The sequence below is a fragment of the Myotis brandtii genome, unplaced genomic scaffold, assembly GCF_000412655.1.
Source record: "Myotis brandtii unplaced genomic scaffold, ASM41265v1 scaffold266, whole genome shotgun sequence".
Classification (NCBI taxonomy): Eukaryota; Metazoa; Chordata; class Mammalia; order Chiroptera; family Vespertilionidae; genus Myotis; species Myotis brandtii.
This window is the reverse complement of record NW_005360124.1, coordinates 11,975,574-11,997,210: the sequence shown is the minus strand read 5'-3', so window position 1 is coordinate 11,997,210 and position 21,637 is coordinate 11,975,574. Positions and strand designations below refer to the sequence as shown.

Genomic DNA, 21,637 nt, shown 5'->3' with positions numbered 1-21,637 from the left:
ACAATTAAGAAAAATAATACATTAAAAAACAAACTTTTACGGGTTTTTGTTCCTAGATTTGCACTTCTTTACATATACAAAAAGTAGATTTAATTCTTCAAAATACTACAGTGACCTCAGAGAAGAATAAATTAGAATCAGATTATATGGCTGCATCATCACAACTACGTGTCAAAGAGGTAAATTTTTTGCTTCTATTTTTTTTAATTTTTGGGTTCTAGCCTCAGACCTGTTTGAAAACAATATATATCAATATATCCAGTATGCAGTTTGTGTTCTGTTTAATTTACAAATTTAATGCATTCTGCTGATTTGGAAGCAATATTTGAAATACTTTACTATGCATTTGTTATTTGATGGTGGTAATAATCATAAAAGATAAATCAGAATACCTGATTTAGTTCCTTGAAAACTAAAGTCCCCTGTCTGGTTTCTTATTAACTCATAAATTATAGTCATGAATATAGTAGCTTTAATTGCCATTTGCACATTTCAGAGAGTACACTGCAGATGAGTTCTAATTAACAGTAAGAGTGATATTGTATAGTCATGGCAATTTAATCTTCTGTAACTATCTGTCTGTGAAATGATGATAAAAATTGAAATAGTGTGCAGGGGAGGATGTACTAAGTTAACATACAACACAAAGAAAGGCTAGCAACAAAATGGTAGTGACCTGGTACAGTTTTTGAGTCTCAAATCCACATAATAACAAACCCACGGACAACATATACAACAAAGCTAAATTTCAGGGTATTTTAATTTGGTGTACTACAATATATTCTCACGTTAACCACCCCAAGTTGGCATCAGACTGTACAAGTTAAGACTGCACAGTCCCCAACAAGACTGCCCTTACTTTAGACACCACCTGCAAGTTCCAGGGGTCCTTGGGCCACCTGCAGTTTTGACCAACTGGCTACAAATTGGAGGGTTCCCATGATCTCATCAGGTTCAGGAGTTTACTAGACTGACTCTCAGAACTCAAGAATATGTCATACATATGATTATAGTTTTATTATGAAGGATACAAATCACTACTAGTCAAATGAAGAGACATGGGATAAACTAACTTAGCAAAAGTTAAATGAATCTAACTTTTTTATTTCCTCACCCAAGGATATGATTATTGATTTATTTTTTTAGAGAAACATTGATCAGTTGCCTCTCATACATGCCCCATCTGGGGATCGAACTCACAACCTAGGTATGTGCCCTGGGAATCAAACCTGCACCTTTTTGGTGTACTGGATATCGCTCCAACCAAGCCACCCAGTCAGGGCTCTAACTTTGTTTTGACTTCCCAATAACCTCACAGAGAAAAGGTCTTTCAGTTGACTTTAAAAAACAGAACTTTGATATTAAGAACCAAAAGAACTTGTATTATTTCAGTTATATAATGTTTGTAATATTATTCTGAATATATTACATTATAGGATAAAGCAAATAAGGGATTATGTTATGTCATTAGGATTTTCAGCATAAGAGAAAGATTCAGATATAAAACAAAGGAATATTCAAAACCTTGAAATATTTAAGTTGAATTAATGAACTCAATGTATTGTCTCCAAAAGAAAAAAATTTCCCAGATATGTGTATTGAAAAGACCCAGATTTTGGCCTCTAAATACTTTTGGACACTAAAATCGGCCATTGGAGAAATGGCCGATTCCTGAGCAGGGAAAGAAATGTCCAAGATTAACCTCAATTATATTGTCACACCAGAAAGCAGAGAAGTTATTAAAAGATGACTTGACTCGGAACATGAAGAATCTCCTCCTGCCACAGATGAAGTGGTAATAGATTGAAACACATCAAATATCTTAATCTATGAGTTCATAATGATATCTTAATCTATGAATTCATAATGATACTTTTAAAAAATAATATTGGTCACTTTAGAGGATATTAGGGAACCGGCTCATTTTGAAAAATGGCAAAGAAAGAATTTAGCATTTATCCTTCCTTTCTTCTGTGAACTGTTATTTAGGATAAACAAGTAATTCAAATAATAAATGCAGAAGGAATTAGTGTATAGAATATTGTCACTTTGCAACTGCACTGCTAACATCACAAAAGAAATAGCCAGATATGTATGTGGATCTTAATGGAAGGACACACTACCACCTATGAAATAATATTGTAAAAAATTATATGTCATTTTGATTAAGCTTTTAAAACAGGGTTTCTCAACCTCAGCAAGATAAACATTTTGGACTAGGTAATTCTTTTTGTGAAGGGTCTTTTTTGAAGTGTAGTTATGTTTAGCAGTATCCCTGGTCTCTACTTGCTAGGTGCCAGTAGTACACACTCCCTCAAACCCTAGCTATGACAATTAATTGTCTACAGACATTGCCAGATGTACTCTGGGGAGGAAGAATGTCCCCATTTCAGAACCACTGCTGTAAAACTATCAGTTTCCAGGAAATACAGTGAATTTAGCAAGGTTGCAAAATTGAAGTTCAATATGTAAAAATCAGTTGTGGCTCCATACGTTAGCAATGAATAATTGGAAATTATAATTTAAAAAACAATACTGTGAAATACTTAGGGACATATTTACAAGATCTGTATACTGAACACTTTAAAACTTTGCTGACAGAAGTTAAAATAGGACTTAAGTAAATAGAGCAGTTGATTGTGTTCATAGATCAGAAATTCGGGATTTGTTCAAATGTTGATTCTCCCCTAAATCTATAAATTGATTAAAATTCCCAGCAGAGTTTTTAGTTTTTAGAAAATTGCAAACTCATTCTAAAATGCAATGGACTTAGAAAAACTGAAAAAGCATTTGAATGACAACACCTAATTTTAAGACTTATTATAAAGCTACAGTAATGAATACATTATTGTATTGCTGTAAGAATAGACATGGGTCAGTGGAACAGAATAGATAATCCAGAGATAAAGTCACATATATTCAGTCAGTTGTTGTTTTTCAAAGATACCAAGACAATTCAATGGAGAAAGAATAATCTTACAGATAGTGATGAAACAATGGAATAGTCATCTACAAAAAATGAACCACAACCCTTACCTCATACCATATACACACACACACAGACACACACACACAAATGGGCATAGACTTAAATGTAAGAACTAAACCTATAAAACTTATTGAAGAAAACATAAGAGAAAATCTTAATGACCTTAGATTTGGCAAAATAGGACACAAAAGGAATCAGAGGTTGTAGTTTTATCAAAATTTAGAACTTTTTCCTTTAATAGATGCTGTTAAGAAAAGGCAAGCTACTAATTGGGAGAATATATTTGCAAAACATACACCTGACAAAGGACTTGTATCTAGATGAGGAGCTACTGCTGTGGGCTAAATCTAACTTAGAATCTGTTATATAAAGTTTCCTGCAAGCTAAGAACGGTTTTGACATTTTTTTTAAAGGGTTAAAACAGAAGAATATGTGACAGACTATATGTGGACCTCAAAACCTAAAATATTTCCTTACTGGCTCTGTATAGAAAAAGTTTGCTAACCCCTGATGAATACTATAAAAAGAATTCTGCCCTGGCTGGTGGTGTTCAGTGGTTAGAGTGTCAGCCTGGTCAAGGGCAAATACCTAGGTTGCAGGTTGGATGCGTGCAGGAGGCAACCAGTTGATGAGTCGCTCTCACATTGATGTTTTTCTTTTAAGTCTTTTACCCCCTTTTAAATCTTTATTGTTTGAAAGTATTACATATGTCTCCTATTCCCCCCATTGATCGATGTTTTTTTCTCTCTCTCTCCCCCTCCCCCCCACTCTAAAAATCGCCAGAAAAAAATATCCTCAGGTAATGGTTAACCAAAAAACAAAAAACACAACAAAACAACTCTTAACATTTATCAAGACAAAGAAGACAAATAATCCAATCCAAAATATGGGCAAAAGTTTTAAGCATGCTCTTCACTAAAGAAAGTATACAGATAGCCAATAAGCATCTGAAAAGATTCCCAATCTTATTAGTCAGTGGGAAGTGTGAGTTAAAGCAAGATAATGAGTTAACACCACAGATCCTCTATAAAGCAGTGGTCACCAACCTTTCGGACCTCACAGACCACCAGTGGTCTACAGACCACTGGTTAGCGACCACTGCTCTAAAGTGACTAAAATTTTAAGACTGAGTATACCAAAGTGCTGGAGAGGATGTGCAGCAAAGGCAGACTAAAAACCTATATGATCCATTTACATGAAATTCTATGAACTACAGAATGCCTAGTGACAAATAAATCCATGGTTGCCTGGGAGGGTACAATGGGATGGATTACAGAGGGGTACAGAGCTGCTGCAGGTGATAGAAGATACATTCATTATCTTGGTGGTGATGGTTTTACTGATGTATATATTTGTCAAAACTCAGCAAGTTGTACACTTTAAAATGGACAGTTTATTCAACAATTACACTTCAAAACTGAAAAAATTTTAACAAAAACTTACATTATGATTTTTATAATTTGCTTCATTTAGGTCTTTTATAATTCTAAGTATGAAATTTTAATTATATATAAGTAGGAAGAGTAACATAACATACAAGTGTCCACTATTCCTGTTAAACAAATGTTATACTTTGCCATATTGGTTGCAGATTTTTAAAACTTTTCATGTATTCAAAGTCCCCTTGTATCCTTTCCCATCAATTCTTGTACTTTCTTAGATTCTGCTCCTTTTGGGCAGTATGTGATTCGCTTTACACTTAGCTTTTCACAAACATACCTGTTGTGTAAAAGTGAACTTTTAGTAGTATCTTTTCGTGGAAAGAGTCACTACAGGTCAGATTTTCGGAAATAGAGACAGGACTGTACAGATGAATGGAAAGAGTAAATGAAAGTGGGATAGGAGCTTCATTATTCTGAAGCCGCTTCTTCAAAGTCTCTTGAAAAAGCTTATGGCTAGAAGAAACTGGAGGAAAAACCAATTTTGCTAGCAAATAAGCACAGGCAAACATAAACACACCTAGCCAAAAGGAGCTCAAGGTCAGGTTTGATGAGCAATGCCAGAGGCTTGGAAGATGGAAAGTTCCTTCCCTCTCTCCTCCCCACCAAAAAAAGCAGGGGCAATAGTAGCAGTAGTCATTCTGAATACTTGTATAGAAGGGATACAGCAAAGAAAAGAAACCAAAGCTGTAGTACCCAAACTGGAAGGCGGCAGGGAGAGGGTCGGCTGGATATGAAACTAGCTACTAAAGGAGGGGCCTTGTCAGTGTTCGTTTCGTGGGAGTGTGGAGGAAGCCAATCTGCCCGTTGTGTGTTCTGTTGGTAAATATTTGTAGAGCCCATGCTTTATTGATTGAGCCTGGTTGTTCGGTATAGAGAGATTTCATGAAGAAATTGAACCATCGTGCAGATACTATATGGAGCTTTAAGTGAAGTCACACAAGACAATATTTGATCCTGGTGCCCAGAGTTTTGTTTTTGAATCAAGTTTTAAGAACTTAAAGTTATGGGTTTGTATTACGTTTACAGAAGTATCATGAAATCATGATGGCTTTGTAGTAAGCATTCTCCCAAGCTTAACCCCCTCTTGACATAGTGAGAAATATTTTTCCAACAGCCTTTGTTCACATAGATATACTAAGATTAGATGCAGGATAACAGAGTATTCTCTTATGATCCATTTTATTAGTAGTAGCAGAAATATTCATATTTCCAATGGAGCTGACTACTCTAGAGAATAGGAAAGTTTCTTGGGAGGAGGTTTTGTTTTTAATCTTTGAGTCACTAAGTAATTTTTTACAAAAATGGCCACATTATACTGTCCAGATAACTAATTTCTGATGAGCTGCTTGTCTAGATTTTGTTACCTATAAATAATACCCACTTAGATCTCTACTTCATATCCCCCACATATGCACACCTTAGACAGGTGTTCCCATACCAATCTTACTTGGTACAACCCCTGACTTTTCTCGGGAATATTTTGCACCATTCTGCTTCCCTTTTTCATGTGTTGATCTGAAAATCATTTAATGCTTTTTATTTATAACTGTTTTGCCAACCCTGTTGTAAAGTTCCTCTATTTTTATGCAGTGTGTACTTGACAGATTTGTTGCTGACTGACCATAATCACTAACCACATTTTAAATAGCCAGAAATGATAGTGAAAGAATACATACTAGAGTAGGTGTATGGTAGTTCTCTTTCTCTCTTACTTGTTTTTTTTTTCTTCTCATGTTTGCTGTCATTTACCTATACATATTCTTACCCTTCTTCTTACTCTCCTACATCATTTGAAACAAGGAGAAATCATTTTTTTCCCTACTTGTCCCTCTGAATACCTGGCAGATTGCACTAAGGAACCATTATTACCACTTCTGTTTTTGTCCTTTATTTACTCTGATTCTGAAACAAGTTCACAAAAGAAGATTGACACAAAATTTCAGAAGGGGTTATCATCCTTGATGGAACTCGGGAATAGCTAACCACCACCCTCAAATTTAATACTTTCCCAAATTGTTGGAAAGCAAATAGGGAAACAGGATTACAGACCTACAAAACACCCCCAGAGAAAGGCAAATGTTGTGAACCTCTGTCTTGTAATTATGTCACTACTTTCTGGAATATTTTCAGAACAAATTAGTAAGGTGAGTGCATGTGAATCCCGATACAGAGATGGACAGATGGATGGATATACCTAGAACTTGGTTTTTTACCGCGGGCAAGTTTCCTAACACTCCAAGCGTGTAATTTTCAGCCATAGATATTATAATACTAGTAAATACCTGACCTGCAGGAGATTGTGATATCCTATCTAATAATAGACAAAGATTCAAATTGACCGTACTTTCGTTATGCCCACCATTGGCTAATCAGAATGATATGCAAATTAACCGCCAACAAAGATGGCGGTTAATTTGCATACGTAGGCGCCAAGCGGTGGAGCGAAGACTGAAGGTGGCTCCGGCCGGAGCGAAGGCCTGGGTCCCGGGTGCCGGAGGAAAACCAGTGCCGGCAGCCAGGGGAAGGGAAGGCCTATTGCACGAATCTTTTCGTGCAACAGGCCTCTAGTTTAATTTAATATGCTTAGTGTACACCAATATTTCCTTAAAAGTATCTATTTATATCAGGATCAATATAAATTAAAGATTGGAAATTAGTTTGTTAATCCTAATACTAAATCCTGTGCTTTTATCTAATGTTCTCTCCTCTCCCTACCTGCTTAGCACTCTCCCACCCCACCCCCAAAAAAAATTTCAGAGGAGACATTTTTAAAATGAGATACATTTGGGGGAAGGGGGGTTATTTAACAAGTAAATAGTATTATTGCCATTACTTTATTGTAATATGTATGCTATCTTATATGTATTAAAACATATAGGTAACATTTGGATTTTAGACCATTTAAATTGGAATGAAATTTTGTGCTTGTATTAAAATATTGAAGAAGAAATGTTTTAATTTACAGCTAGTGTTTTAGTAAAAGTTCAGAGTTCATGCTATCTAGAACTTAGTTTGGTTCCTTTTTACTAGCCTAACTGTACTCTGTTTGACTCTTATTTTAATAAGTTGTTAGAATTACTGTGTTAAATAATTTCATGTGTACCTGCTATTTAATAAGAAATTATGTGAACAATTCTGATTTCTTCCACAAGAGGGCCCTCTTAGAGAAGCTTTTCCTTCATTAAGTTATTTCTGTACACCTTTCATGCCAGTTGAACTTTCTCAAAAAGAATTTCAGAGAAAAGATAATTCTTACTAATTCCCTCTCAGCATATATCCTACAAACTAATCTTTTCTGAGATGTTGGTGAGAGGTATTTTGTAAACTTTTTCTTTTTTCCCCTTATGTCTTACATAGATGAAACATTTCTATTGTGTATTAATTGTTAAGGGCTAGACCAGGGGTGGGCAAACTTTTTGACTCGAGGGCCACAATGGGTTCTTAAACTGGACCGGAGGGCCGGAACAAAAGCATGGATGGAGTGTTTGTGTGAACTAATATAAATTCAAAGTAAACATCATTACATAAAAGGGTACGGTCTTTTTTTTTTTTTAGTTTTATTCATTTCAAACGGGCCGTAGTTTGCCCACGGCTGGGCTAGACTCTTAAGTAGAAATGTATATAAAGTTCTTTTTACTAGCCTAACTGTACATTATCATCTTACATAATTCTATACTCCCTTCCACTCCTTACCCTCCCCCCAAAATAAATCTCAACAATTGTGGGGGTGGGGGACAGATGTTATGTGAAGAGGTATGTCACAAAAATGTACTAGTATGTATAGCCCTGGCTAGTGTAGTTCAGTTGGTTGAAGCATCATCCCATATACCCAATGGTTGAGGTTTGATTCCTGGTCAGGGCACATCCCCAGGTTGCAGGTTCAATCCCCTATCGGGGCTTATGCAGGAGGCAGCTGATTGATGTTTCTCTCTCTCTCTCTCTCTCTCTCTCTCTCTCTCATTTTTTTAAAAATATTTTTTTTGTTGATTTCAGAGAGGGAGAGAGATAGAAACAACAATGATGAGAGACAATCATTGATCACCTGCCTCCTGCATGCCCCACCCTGGGGATTGAGCCTGCAACCCAGGCATGTGCCCTGACTAGGAATTGAACCATGACCTCCTAGTTCATAGGCCAAAGCTCAACCACTGAGCCACGCTGGCTGGGCTAGCTCAGATTTTTTTAAAAATTTATTTATTTAAGTGTACCTATTGAAAGAACATCTCTGGTAAAGATTTTATTAGACATATGCCACCAAAGAGAAGGAAATCTTTGAGTGAGATTTTGTCCCCCCTAAGCACAGAGCCCCACGTGTTCAACTCAAGGATTTCTTTCCCAGGGTGTTCTAACATCTCATTTAGCAAGGTCCAGAGTACTAGGAAGCGGGAATAGAAGACTTTAGGCGTGTTTAGTTTCTATTTAGCTGTTCCTTGTTTTACGTTTGCCTAAGTGTGATTGTCCCTAGAGAGCAGAGTAGGGATGATTGGGAAACTAACCTTTATTTTTATTTCTCTCAGGGTGTAGAGACTGAGGAATTCATTAAAGGAAACTATAGTACTGTGTGATTAGTATAAAGGCTTGCTTGTGTTTTCAGTTCAGTCCAGTATATATACCTTTACTTTTTATAACATTTTGTCTTGGTTTAGTTTATTTGCTATCAAATTTGTGTGTTTAAAAATCACCCGAGGACCTTGTTAATAACAGATGTTCAGTCCTCAGCCCCAGAGAACTTAATCAAATAGGTCTGGCATATGGTTGGTATATCATTACTGTTTTAATAATCTACCACCCCAGGTATTTTTTTGTGCACACTGAAGTTTGAGGTTTAATGGAAAGAGTAAGCTCGACCTGTCTTCTTAGAAACCTGCTGACCTATTTCTGTAATCTTGAACAAGTTTCATATTAAGAAACTTGTTCTGAGCCACATCTAGAAAAGGAGATTATATTTTTTTAGATTGTGAGGATTAGATTAATTAACATATATGATAGTGGTTATAACAAAGCTTGGGCCACAGAAGGCATTCCATGATGCCCTTCTCGTTACACATGAAACTTTTGCCATCTGGCTCTTGCCATTCTGATCTTTTATATCCTTACCTCTCCTCCACACATGTTAGATCTTGTTACATAAATAAGTGGATCTTTGAGCTTCCTTGCCTTTACTTGTGTAATCACCTATCCTGGGAATGCCTGCTGCTGCTTGCTCTTTAGTAATTTCATACTTGTCCTTTAAGACCATTCACTTATCATAGCTTCTGTGACTACTCTGGCCTTTCTGCATCCCCTACCACCATGTATATACTTTCTTTTGCTTTTCTTTGTTCAATCTCTCCCACTGAGAGGATATAATGAAAAGAGCATGAGCTCTATAAGCAGGCATAGATGTGAATCCTGACAGCCTCTAACTAATTGTGTGAGATTGGACAAGTTGCTTTAATTTCTCTGTCTTTTTTTTTTTTTTAATGTGCAAAGTGGGAACAATATTACTGTTCAGTGTTATGAGAAATAAGGGAATAATATGTGTGAAGCATCTAGCACATAAGCTTTAAATAAATAATAGCTGTTTCTTTTACAGTGATTTTATGTATCTTTCCCCCTTACGTTTCTCTGCTCAGTGCATAATAAAAACTGACATTTAATAGATTCTCAATAATGATTTGGTGAAGGAATGAATGTGTCCATGAATAAATGATAATTATATGGACAGGCATTTGGAAAACTATCAAAGGTTCTACTTACATTTGAGTGCTGAGTTTTCTGATAGGAAGCCTATACACTGTGTATTTCAAATTTCATTAGAGTGAAATTATATATAGCTAAATCAAACTGAGGGAAAGGCAATTAAATTTAAAGTTCTTATGGATTAGAGAAATGTTGTACATGCTGATAAACTTTTAAGTTCAGATTTAACCTTTACAATAAAAGCAGTCATTTGAGATACGGTTTTCTGATTATTTGCTTATCACAATCAAAATTTAATAACTTATTTGATATGTAATGTAATGTAATTTTAAAAAATAGCCCTCTGTTCAAATTTACAAAATATTTTTTTCTTATAATAGCAACATTTCATTGAGTTGGATGAAAATAGACAGCGATTATTGCAGAAATGCAAGGAGCTTATGAGGAGAGCTAGGCAAGTATGTAACCTGGGTGCAGAGCAGACCGTTCCTCAAGAATATCAAACAGTAAGTATAAAAAGTATATAATGCCACAAGTTAACATTATTTGTAAGCTTAAAATGTGTTAGGCATTGTAATGGCCCATGAAAAACATGATGTTCCATAAAAAATAGGAGATTTTCAACTGAGTATGTAATTTTGCTAAACAAATTTTCTTTACTGTATTCAAACTTGCACGTCACTCGTGTTGCTTAGTACTAAAGTTTTTAAAACATGGGTATCACCTTGCAAAATTATTAGTACCATAACATTCATTTTTCCAATGAAATGTCCCTCCCCCAAGCCACTTTTCAGGAGTAGGATTGGGAAATGGGATGTGGTTTTTCATGGAAACATAGTACCAGTAATTGGTATATAAGAAACAGTAAGTAGAGGTGATATTTAGAAAAGCAGGCAAAATGAAAATGTTTTCCTGAATATTGGGTTTTTATTTGGAGTTCAATGGGAACTGAATCTTTAGGGCAAACATTTATTGGTAAGGAAAGGAGAAAAGAGCCTTTCTTTCCATTATATGCTGATATATCACTCAGTAACATGAGGAGATCCTGCCCTTTAGCCAAATTCCACCAATTATATAGCCCTGTGACCCTAAGCCTTATTCTACAAGTAGGGATAATACCTTGGCTACATGCCTATCCTCTTAGAATAATGTCACAATGAGAAAATGAATAGAAAATATATTAAGATATCTGACATTTGTATGGATTTCTTGAATTCTTAATTTCAAATGTTACTTATTTCAGTAGATAAGGAAATGTCTACTAAGGATATAATGAAATGTCTACAAGGATATAAGTAAAACTGGAAAAAAATTAATTGAACTATAATTTTCAAATCCTCAAATGTTTTACTCTATGATATCAGACATAGAAATCACAAAGAATAGACTGGGTACATAATAAGAATGTAGATTTTTGAAGACAAATTGAGGAGCTATTATTTCTAAAAATATGCTAGAACTTCTCCAAAATACATTGGGTTATCATAAAATAAATGTAAATATATCTGTAGTAATTTTTCTTTCAGAAAGTAGCATGATTCTATCCTTGATAAGTCATACTGCTTTTGAAAGGAACAAAATTAGGAGATAATTCATACATTCATTAAAAATGTGTGTATGTGTATTGAACAAGACAGACAGACTTCTTTACTGAAATTTATATTCTAGTCTGAATCATGTGGCAGATTAAAAAAAAAAACAAATAAAAAGGCAAATAGATGTTGGGTAGGAAGAGGTGCTAAAAATAAAACAAGGTAAGAGGATAGAGTGTCAAGGAAGGTTCCTTTGAAAAGATAATATTTTAGATGAGTCCTGAGTGAAGAGAAGAAATCAGTCTAGGGAACATTTGAGGGAGAAAATATCATAGGCAGAAAAAACAGTTCATACAAAGCCCCCAGGACAGAATAATATTTGACACTAGAGGCCTGGTGCACGAATTCATGCATGGGTAGGGTCCCTCGGCCTGGCCATCAAGGCTGGCCGGCCGGCGGGAGGGACTGTGGGAGGTTGGCCAGCCATGGGAGGTTGGCTGTGGGAGTGCACTGACCACCAGGGGGCAGCTCCTGCGTTAAGCTTCTTCCCCCTGATGGTCAGTGTGCATCATAACTACTGGCCGGTTGTCTGGTCATAATGGTCACTTAGGCTTTTAGGTATATAGATGTTTTAGAATAACAGGAATCTTCAATGGGGCTAGTCCAAGCAAAAAGGAAGGCAGTGTCAGGTCATGTATGGCCTTTTATACCATAGAAGGAGTTTGGGTTTCATTTTGAGATGGAATATACTAGAAGATTTTAAAGGAGTGATATGACTAACTACTGGAAATATCAGGGGGAACACTTTATAAAATACATGATTGTCTAATCACTATACTATATACCTAAAACCAATACAAGGTAATATTAAAAGTAAACTGTAATTGAAAAAAAAAATGGTTTTAGTAAAAAAATGTTTTAGTAAAATAAAATGAACTTCAAAAAACTTCCTCATCCCATCAAAATTGGCAGAATTTTCTATTAGTATTACTTAATGAACTTTAAACTATTAATTGAAAAAATAAGTAAAAGAGCACTCCTAACTGCTGTATGGAGAATAAAGTAAGGATATAAGACTGGAAGTAAGGGGACAGAAGATTATTGCTGTGGACTAGACGAGAATAGAGTGACATGGATTAGGGAGGAAATCCTAGAGACAGAAGCTTATAGATTTGAGGAATTGTTTAGAGACAGAGGCAGCAGGACATGCTAATGGATTTGAGGTGAAGGGTGGGAGAGAGAACCCCTAAATTTTGCCATGAACTGGAATGATGAGGAGGAGAAATAGGTTTGCTCAAATTGGTGAGTGAAATAAAGATATGTTTTACCATCTTACATTTAAGATGCCTTATTAGAGTTAAGTGAAGATATTAAATAAGTGTTGAGCACATGAATTCAAAGCTCAGTGGATAGTCAGATTCAACAAATATCTGAAGTCCTATAGAAGTTGAACTGCTTTCTAAAAAGTTAAAAAAAACTTAAGATATTAGATTAATGTAATATCAGGATCTTTTTCAGAGTTCCAAGATTCATTTTGTACCTTGTAGTGTAAGAACTTTGCAGGTTGTGCTGAAAACAAACAAACAAAAACAGTGTACTGCTTGCTTCCCCTCATAGGAAAGTGTTTGTTCTGATTTGTCTCTCTGGCATGGATAGTTCTGTGGTGAAATTCTGTCAAATTAATTAGATTCTTAGGATGCTTTTTCAGTACAGTATAAAGTTCTAACTTCTTGCTCTCTTTCAATGCCCCACATATTCTGGACCCATTCTACCAATTCAGCAAGTACCCAACATTCCAAATGGACACAACTCCTCACCCCCCATGGTATGCAGTGCTCATTCTTTTTTCCAAGCTCCTGTCTCCCCTCTGCCTTGCTTTTTCTTAGCCATTTGCTTTAAGGCCCGGAGATGAATTCTGGGCCTCTGAATTCTCCTATTCTCTTGTAGCTTCTGTAGCATGAACTGATACTTCCTACTCTAAATTCCATAGCCTATATAATATGTACTGCTTATTTTAATACTCAACATCAGTACACTGCCTTAAGGTATTATCCCGTGTAAGTGTATATGTTTTATTTCCTTTTAAAGGTGTAAGCTTTTTGAAAGCAAAAACCCTGTTTATAATTTCTTTGATTCCTTCTGTGTTAGCATGCTGTTGAACACATGGTGGTAGAGTAGTAGATACTCGGCCGAATATTTTAACTATTTGAATTTAACTTTTCACTGTACTATCTACAATGATGGATAATTTTTTTCTTCCTTAGGCTTTCCAGGACCTTCCAAACACACTGGATGAAATTGATGCTTTATTAACCGAAGAAAGATCAAGAGCTTCTTGCTTCACAGGACTGAATCCTACAGTATGATTCTTTCCCTATTACCTACTGCAGCCACCGCCACCACCCTCTTCCTACACACACATACACACACACTCACACACACATAGAGTTTCCTCCAGTACTTGCCTCCCACTCTGTACTAGAGCTCTTGGTAATAATAAGCTAGACAGCAGGAACAATGTGCTTTAAATGCCAGATTTCTGAATCTATTAGAATTTTAAATAGATTCTTCCTAAGGAACACAGTGTTCTGTGCCTTTTCTTTATAAAAAGAATAGTTGGGCTAACCTGAAATACTGCAGTGTTTATTTTTTTTTTCAGAATAAAAAATGGCATTTTCAGTATGTTATAAGAACATACAAACAATGCAACACATTGGCATTTTCAATTAATGTTTTAATTAATGCAAATTGTCTGTAATTTTATCCTTTGGTAGATTTATTTTAAAGAAATGATTTTTCCCTGCTAGGTTGTTGAGGAATACACAAAAAGAGAAGAAGAAATTGAGCAATTAACTGAGGAACTAAAGATAAAGAAAGTTGAACTGGATAAATATAGGGAAAGCATTTCACAGGTAATTGTTTTCTTTATCTTTTCTTTTTGTTGTGTTCTTACCATTAATCATATGTAGAATAATACAAAATGAAATGATATGTTTCTAAGAAAAAGTGCAATGTTTGTTCTTGTGACTAGATTAATACTGATATTAAATTTGTTTTATATAAAGTATATCAGAATGTAAAACACTTCTTTTAAATTGTGTTTTTATATTGCCTTTATTTGCAGGTAAAAGAAAGGTGGCTTAATCCTTTAAAAGAGCTAGTAGAAAAAATTAATGAAAAATTCAGCAATTTTTTTAGTTCCATGCAGTGTGCTGGTGAAGTTGATCTCCATATAGAAAATGAGGTAAAATTGCTTTTGAAATGTTTCCTGGCAAGTAATTTTAATTGTATGTATGTTGTTATTTACCCTAGATTTATATATGAAAATTTTGCTTACTAAAAAATTGTTCAAAGGAATGAAAGGACCACCAATAGAATTTCATCAGGGTCACTTATGTGTGTATCTGACATTTGAGATTGGTGACTAATACTTGACTCTTTATATCCAGACTTAAGTAATGGTTATTCAGCTGTGATGAGTAAATGCATTGCATTGCCTTATAAATCTACCACTCTCCAAGTTAGCAGAGTCATAAACTGGCAGACATAACTGAAATAAAGTCTAATGTCAGTGGTTTCCTTTTGATCAGAATTTAACAGTTCACAAGATGAAAATATTTGAAAATTTGCTAATTTCTTGAGCTATAAGTTTATACATTGCAATTGTTGGTAAAATAAAATTACCTTAAGAAATGTGTAAGGAGCCCTAGCCGCTTTGGCTCAGTGGATAGAGCTTCGACCTGCGGACCGAAGGGTCCCGGCTTTGATTCCGGTCAAGGGCATGTACCGGAGGCAACCAGTCAATGTGTCTCACATAAATGTTTCTCTCTCTCTCTCCCTCTCCCTTCCACTCTCTAAAAACCAATGGAAAATATATCCTTGGGTGAGGATTAACAAAAAAACAAAAAAATCAAACCCCAGATCTGATCCCAGAGCCTAAGCTCTTAACTCTGTTTCTTCAGTGGAAGTGGTATAGTTTTTATGGGATGAAAATTTGATTACTGAGAGCTTTATCAAACCTCTTGACCAGATAAGGCATAATTACGATCAAGTAAGCATAGGGAAACCAATGGTTAGAACGATAATAGAAATCCCAACCTTTAATCTAGAACCTATTGCATAGTACTGTTTCTTCTGGATAGTTATTCTGTGTTTTAAATGATAACTTACTACCATAGAGGTGATTCTTCGTCTTTTCAGTTCAATAGTCCTACCTAGCCATGGGCCCTGGAAAATGGACATTCTTATCTCTTCTCAGCCTCCCCCTTGGAATGTTACTATTCTGGGCTCCTCAGTCATAATTCTAGAACTCTTTCTTTAGCCAGAGTTTTCAGTGAGATGAAGGAAGGATCCTAGGATGAGCAAAAAGAGTGGGTGGCAGAGCCCAAAACAAAACTAACAATTAGAGCTGTTATAGTTAAGAAATAGTGTAGTTAATAAATTTGTTGTGGAATAAAAGGAATGTATAAATTTAAAAAGTGAATTGAAAGTATTAAAACTTATTATTTATTTGCTTTGTTTTTGCTTTTGGAGGGCAAAAAGATTGAAGGTGGCGTATTTCTACAATTTGATAGCTATAAGGATTTTTTTTATGATTAAGATATTTGTATTTTTATAGAAGTTATTACTGTTAATCTTAGATCTCTGCTGTCCACTATGGTAGCCACTAACTACACTTGGTTATTGAGCACTGAAATGTGTACAATGTGCTGTAACATTTATGTAAAATGTGTGTAACATTTATGTACAATACATAAATGTTAAAGGCTTAGTATGAAAAAAGAATGTAAAATATCTTAAAACATTTTATATTGATTACATGTTAAAGATATGTTGGGTATATTGAATTAAATATTAAAATTAATCTCATTTTTACTTTAATGTGACTACTAGAACATTTTAAATGCATGCATGGCTTGCATTCTCTCTCTTGGTCAGTGCTCTCTTAGACCTTAAAAGCTCTATTTTCATTAACTAGTTATTAACCTTTAATTATCAAGTTGCGTTATCTCATTTTTAGGGTAAATATGAATCTGACTGGTCTAGAAATGACTAATAAGAACAGTAAACAAGCCTTAGAGCAGCCTCATTTTAGTCAAAATATAAAGAACACTAAGTGCATTCATTACTACAGATATTTAATGAGCACTTATTATGTGCCAGGTTTTTGCTAAGTATTGTGTGTATATATTTGATTAAATATAAGTGTCATTTAAGTATGCATATATTCTCTGCCTACATTTTTCTTCTTAACCTGCTGAAGAAGAGGACACTGAGCCCTCTGTAGTGACATACACAGCTGCTTCTAAGAGAAAACAGCATGATATTCCACTGTTCTAATTATTTGCACCTATAGCTTTAAAACCTAGCACTTAAGGAGCTGGAATAGATAGTGCCTTTCCATGACTTTCCACGATGGGGCTTTTCACTTAGTAATTTCAAAAACCCTCAGGGAAAACTACTAAACTTGAAAGGAATGGTATGAGACAAGGAAAAAAGTTACTCTTAATCTGGTTATTTTTCTTACTGAAATAGATCCTTAGAGACCCACTAAAGCTTGTAAATAGCAACTGGTTCTTTAATATTTTATTGGTTTCCTTTAAACTGTCATTAAACTTTTAAGTTCTTTCTTCTTATAATTGATTTATTCAGTCTATTTTTATGTAATAGTATGAAGTTATCAAAGATCTCTCATCTTTTATTAACTTTTTTAACATCTTATAGGAAGACTATGATAAATATGGAATTCGAATTAGAGTCAAATTTCGAAGTAGTACTCAACTGCATGAATTAACTCCTCATCATCAAAGCGGAGGTGAAAGAAGTGTTTCTACCATGTTATACTTGATGGCACTTCAGGAGCTTAATAGGTGTCCATTCCGAGTAGTTGATGAAATCAATCAGGTACAGTGATTATTCTTTCACTTGAGTTTTATTTTATCTTATATCTCATAATAAGTTTAATATAATCATTATTATTGTCATGGTTTAGGGAATGGACCCAATCAATGAACGCAGAGTGTTTGAAATGGTTGTAAATACTGCTTGTAAAGAAAACACTTCTCAGTACTTCTTTATTACGCCAAAGGTAGGTAATAAGTAACCTGAAAGTGGCTTCGTCGTGTAGCAGATTTGGGCCTAATATGTACATTTGAGCAGGAACACTCCAGGAAAGGAACTAGAAAGATTACAGTAATATTTATATTACTAAAGGGGACAAGTTCCAGTGACACTTTAATCAGAAATCTTTTTATGGGAGACAGAAACGTAGACATGGCACTATGTTCTAGGACACAGATTTCTTCCTGCTTTTGGCACTTACTCCTCTAGAGAAGTACCTTTTTTAGCACTCACAGGAGAATGCAAAACCCTAGAACTTTGTGGGCTTCCTCATTTCCTGGAAAGACCTGTCTTTGGCAACACTTAATGTCACCACTGCCACTACCCTGGTCCAGAGGAAACCATAAGTATCCCAACATCTATTCACAAACTAACTATGATGAAAACAGAAGTTTCTTTATAGAGAATCTTCTATAAGCTAGAACCATTACAATGGGAAATTTTCTTTTGTTAGGCCGTATACTGTGGGTAAATTATAAAACTGATGTATTCAAAGATGTATTTATTGATGTAATCAGATTTTTTCTTTTTTCTTTTTTAACTAAGTATTCCCACACAAAAAAATTTCATTGGTGAGACCATCCTAAATTCAGATTTTTAGTGAATAGTGTACTCTCTCTCCTTGTTCCAGCAGACACTCTGTGGAATAGCCAGATCTGTTAATACCCTATTGTTTACCAAACACCTTGCCCTATACACCAAACCTTCCCTGGTATATACTTTTATCACAATGCCTGACCACAAAAGTTGCTTGAGAAGCGTTTGTGGGAAAAATGAGTAAAAGTGACTATCCAATTAAAATTCTGGAGGACACACTTCTCCAAGGTCTTACCTAAGAAGTTGTCTCATCCCTTTCGGCCTGTGAATGTAGAAGGTTCCCTAAGCATGTTGATCATTCCTTAGGCCAGGCTTCAGATGTACTAATTCAGGTAAGGATCACAGTCTGGCAGGGTATATATTGAGTTTCATTAATATTACAAAAAATATTCTTACATGTGTAAAGTTGGAAAATTGTACTTCTTAGTATATATAGCATTATATGACAGCTTGTTTTAACACTTACAGCTCCTACAGAATCTCCCTTATTCTGAAAAGATGACAGTATTGTTTGTCTACAATGGTCCTCATATGCTGGAACCAAACAGATGGAATTTAAAGGCTTTCCAAAGACGGAGGCGCCGTATAACATTCACTCAACCTTCTCAATAAAGTAAAAGAAGAGACCTTTGGGATTTTTGTTAAATTCTATTTATAAGTATGGCTCAACTGAATAAAGGGAGATTCATTAAGACTAAAAGATCAGTTTTTTTGGAAACCTGCTGTTAAATACAAATGGGTTGATGAACAGAGACCATAATAACTTCTTTCTGTGGAATAGCATCTTCCAATAGTAAAAATTAAGTCTTTTTTCAGTCTTTGTTGACTTGAGTCCTTACCACTCTAACCACAAGTCATTGGGTTCCCATGTTAAAAGTATTTACTATTTCAAATCAAAGGTGCAGTGGAAGGGGTTATCAGTCACAAGAAGTTTAGTTGACATGGTAACCCTGAGCTTTAATTGCAGAGTAACTTTAATTACTTTAGTCTAAAGATGACTATAGAGCTTAAGTCATATTTTCTCCCAGTATTATATTTAATTTTTAAAAATTGATATGGAAATGTCGTCTTATGTACAGTAATAATTTATGACAAATCTATTCATTTATTACTATTAAAAATTACCTTATCACCAATAGGAAATGGAATTTTATGGGCCTTTAAAAAAGTTTTATGAAATTTGTTATTATAATTGTATTGGTATCTCAAAGGGGAAAAGTACTGGTTAAAAATGGTAGTGGGACTTTTTTGAAATGCCACAAGGTGGCCACTAGATGATGCAAAATTCAACCAAAAGACTGACAGAATATAAAATCAAGTGACAAGGGTTTTTAAGGAATAACTGTAAAGTGTATGGGATTTTTTTTTTAATTTAAAGTCAATTGTATTTTACATCTTAAATTTCTAAGAGCATTTTTATAATTATTTTTAGTAAGATTTTTCTTAAGATTTCATATACTGGTTTCTACAGTTTATATTTGAAATTTTTAAGTGTTATGTAAAGAGTGAAGGAAAATGTTGACTTGTTTAAAACCATAATTTTTCTAGAACTTAACCTTATAAGTCCTTCCTTACAGTGCTATACTACCCCATTATCTTAGAAAATCTAGTCTTAACTGTTTCTTTCAGTATGAAAGGATAGAGGAGAAAATCGTTTGTTTATCTCTGAGTTGTGCCAATTAACAGTGCCAAACAAATTCTATTCTTTTAAAAAATAAAACTTGTAAGATAATGGACTAATCCAAGGGTTAGTGCCAGTAATGACAAAATTAATTTTTTTTGACTTGGTAGGTTGAATAAATTGAAAAATCGCATTCAGTTTTGGTTTTGTATATTCTTAAATAGCCATTGAAATTTATTTTCTTATTATGTCAAAAAGTAATGAACCATAGATTATGTCCTTTCACTTAGACATTTTCACTTTAAAATGTTTTCTTTATAAAAATTTTAAAAGGGCCTTCTCCTCTTAAACTAAGTCTAATGCATGTACTATGAAAAATATTTTTAAGTAGCATTTTTCCTAGTATGAACAATATATATAAACACTGAAAAACTTGCTAAAGTGATATTGTTACCAAAAATGTTTGTTGTTTAATACTTTGTTTTCCAACAAAATATCTTCACTAATATGTGCTTGGTGTCGTTTGTTTATTGTCTAAGTTAGTGCCAGTCATCTGATTTCTGCAAAATGAGTATCAGTGTGACAGAGAAGCTTGAATTTTATGTGCATTTGAAAATAAAATATAATGGTCAATTTTATTTCACTTAGCATATCTTAACAATTATTCCATAACTTATTTGTTAGCATTTACATTTTTTTACTAGACGAGGTTACTATTTGTTTTTGCATTGAATTTTGAGCTGTGAAGGATAAATTATATATCATTTTAACATATTAATAGAAGAATAATGTCTAGCACATTAGAGTATCAGCCACTTAAAATTTCATATATTTTCTGCAAAATCTTATTTTTTGTTTCATTCAAATTGCGAAAACCTTAAGGTGACAAGCAAGTACTTTTAATGACAAAATCTTCATTGATCTGCCTGAGGAAAGAGTCCATTGAAAAGATTTTAGTATTCAAAGTAAGGAAAGATCTGCTGCTGCTTTCTACTTGTCTTTAACATGTGCTTATTTTCTTTGGAGTATGAATCTTTAGTAGGTAGAAAATATAATTTTGTCCTGTTGTGTGTGTGTAATTAAAAAACCTCTTTGTGGGAAATACTACTTTGTTGGTAATAAATGCATATTTTCATATTCTTTTGGTGTATGTTATTTTAAATGAGAACTGTTTTATTTAGATATTTGAATTTATTGATTTCAGAGAGGAAGGGAGAGGGAGTGATAGAAATATCAATGATGCGAGAGAATCATTGATCGGCTGCCTCCTGCATGCCCCCTACTGGAGATCGAGGCTGCAACCTGGGCTTGTGCCTTGATCAGGAATGGAACCGTGACCTCCTGGTTCATAGGTCCACACTCAACCACTGAGCCACACCGGACTATTTTGAACATTTTTAAGGCTCATTTTGGTTTCAGGTTTATGGAAAAACAAGTCTATTGAATGCCTACCTTTACAGAACAGTGTTTGGCAGTCCATGTATGTTCCAGAGGATAGAAAATTTAGTCCCTGTCTGCCTGCAAGGAAATTAGTCTAATAGAAGCAATAAACACATGAAAAAGGTTGAAATCATCTAAAGAAACCAAGTTACAAAGCAAGTATAAATATTTTTAGGTTGAGCCCTGACCGGTTTGGCTCAGTGGATAGAGCGTC

At 34.6% G+C, this 21,637-nt stretch overlaps 1 protein-coding gene across 4 annotated transcripts in view; it reads left to right on the top strand.

Annotated features, from left to right (window-relative positions):
• SMC5 (structural maintenance of chromosomes 5) overlaps positions 1-21,123 on the top strand; it is an 83,995-nt gene extending 62,872 nt beyond the window's left edge. For 3 of the 4 annotated variants that reach the window (XM_005868326.2, XM_014541297.1, XM_014541296.1), the window contains exons 17-25: positions 57-179; positions 10,494-10,619; positions 13,426-13,470; positions 13,910-14,005; positions 14,453-14,557; positions 14,770-14,889; positions 17,370-17,549; positions 17,638-17,733; positions 18,831-21,123. In XM_005868326.2, the coding sequence (XP_005868388.1) occupies positions 57-179; positions 10,494-10,619; positions 13,426-13,470; positions 13,910-14,005; positions 14,453-14,557; positions 14,770-14,889; positions 17,370-17,549; positions 17,638-17,733; positions 18,831-18,974 (1,035 nt within the window). In that variant the 3' untranslated portion in view covers positions 18,975-21,123. The remainder of the gene's footprint in view (positions 1-56; positions 180-10,493; positions 10,620-13,425; positions 13,471-13,909; positions 14,006-14,452; positions 14,558-14,769; positions 14,890-17,369; positions 17,550-17,637; positions 17,734-18,830) is intronic. The other variant, XM_005868327.2, reaches the window with a different exon arrangement.
• The last annotated feature ends 514 nt before the right edge of the window (positions 21,124-21,637 follow it).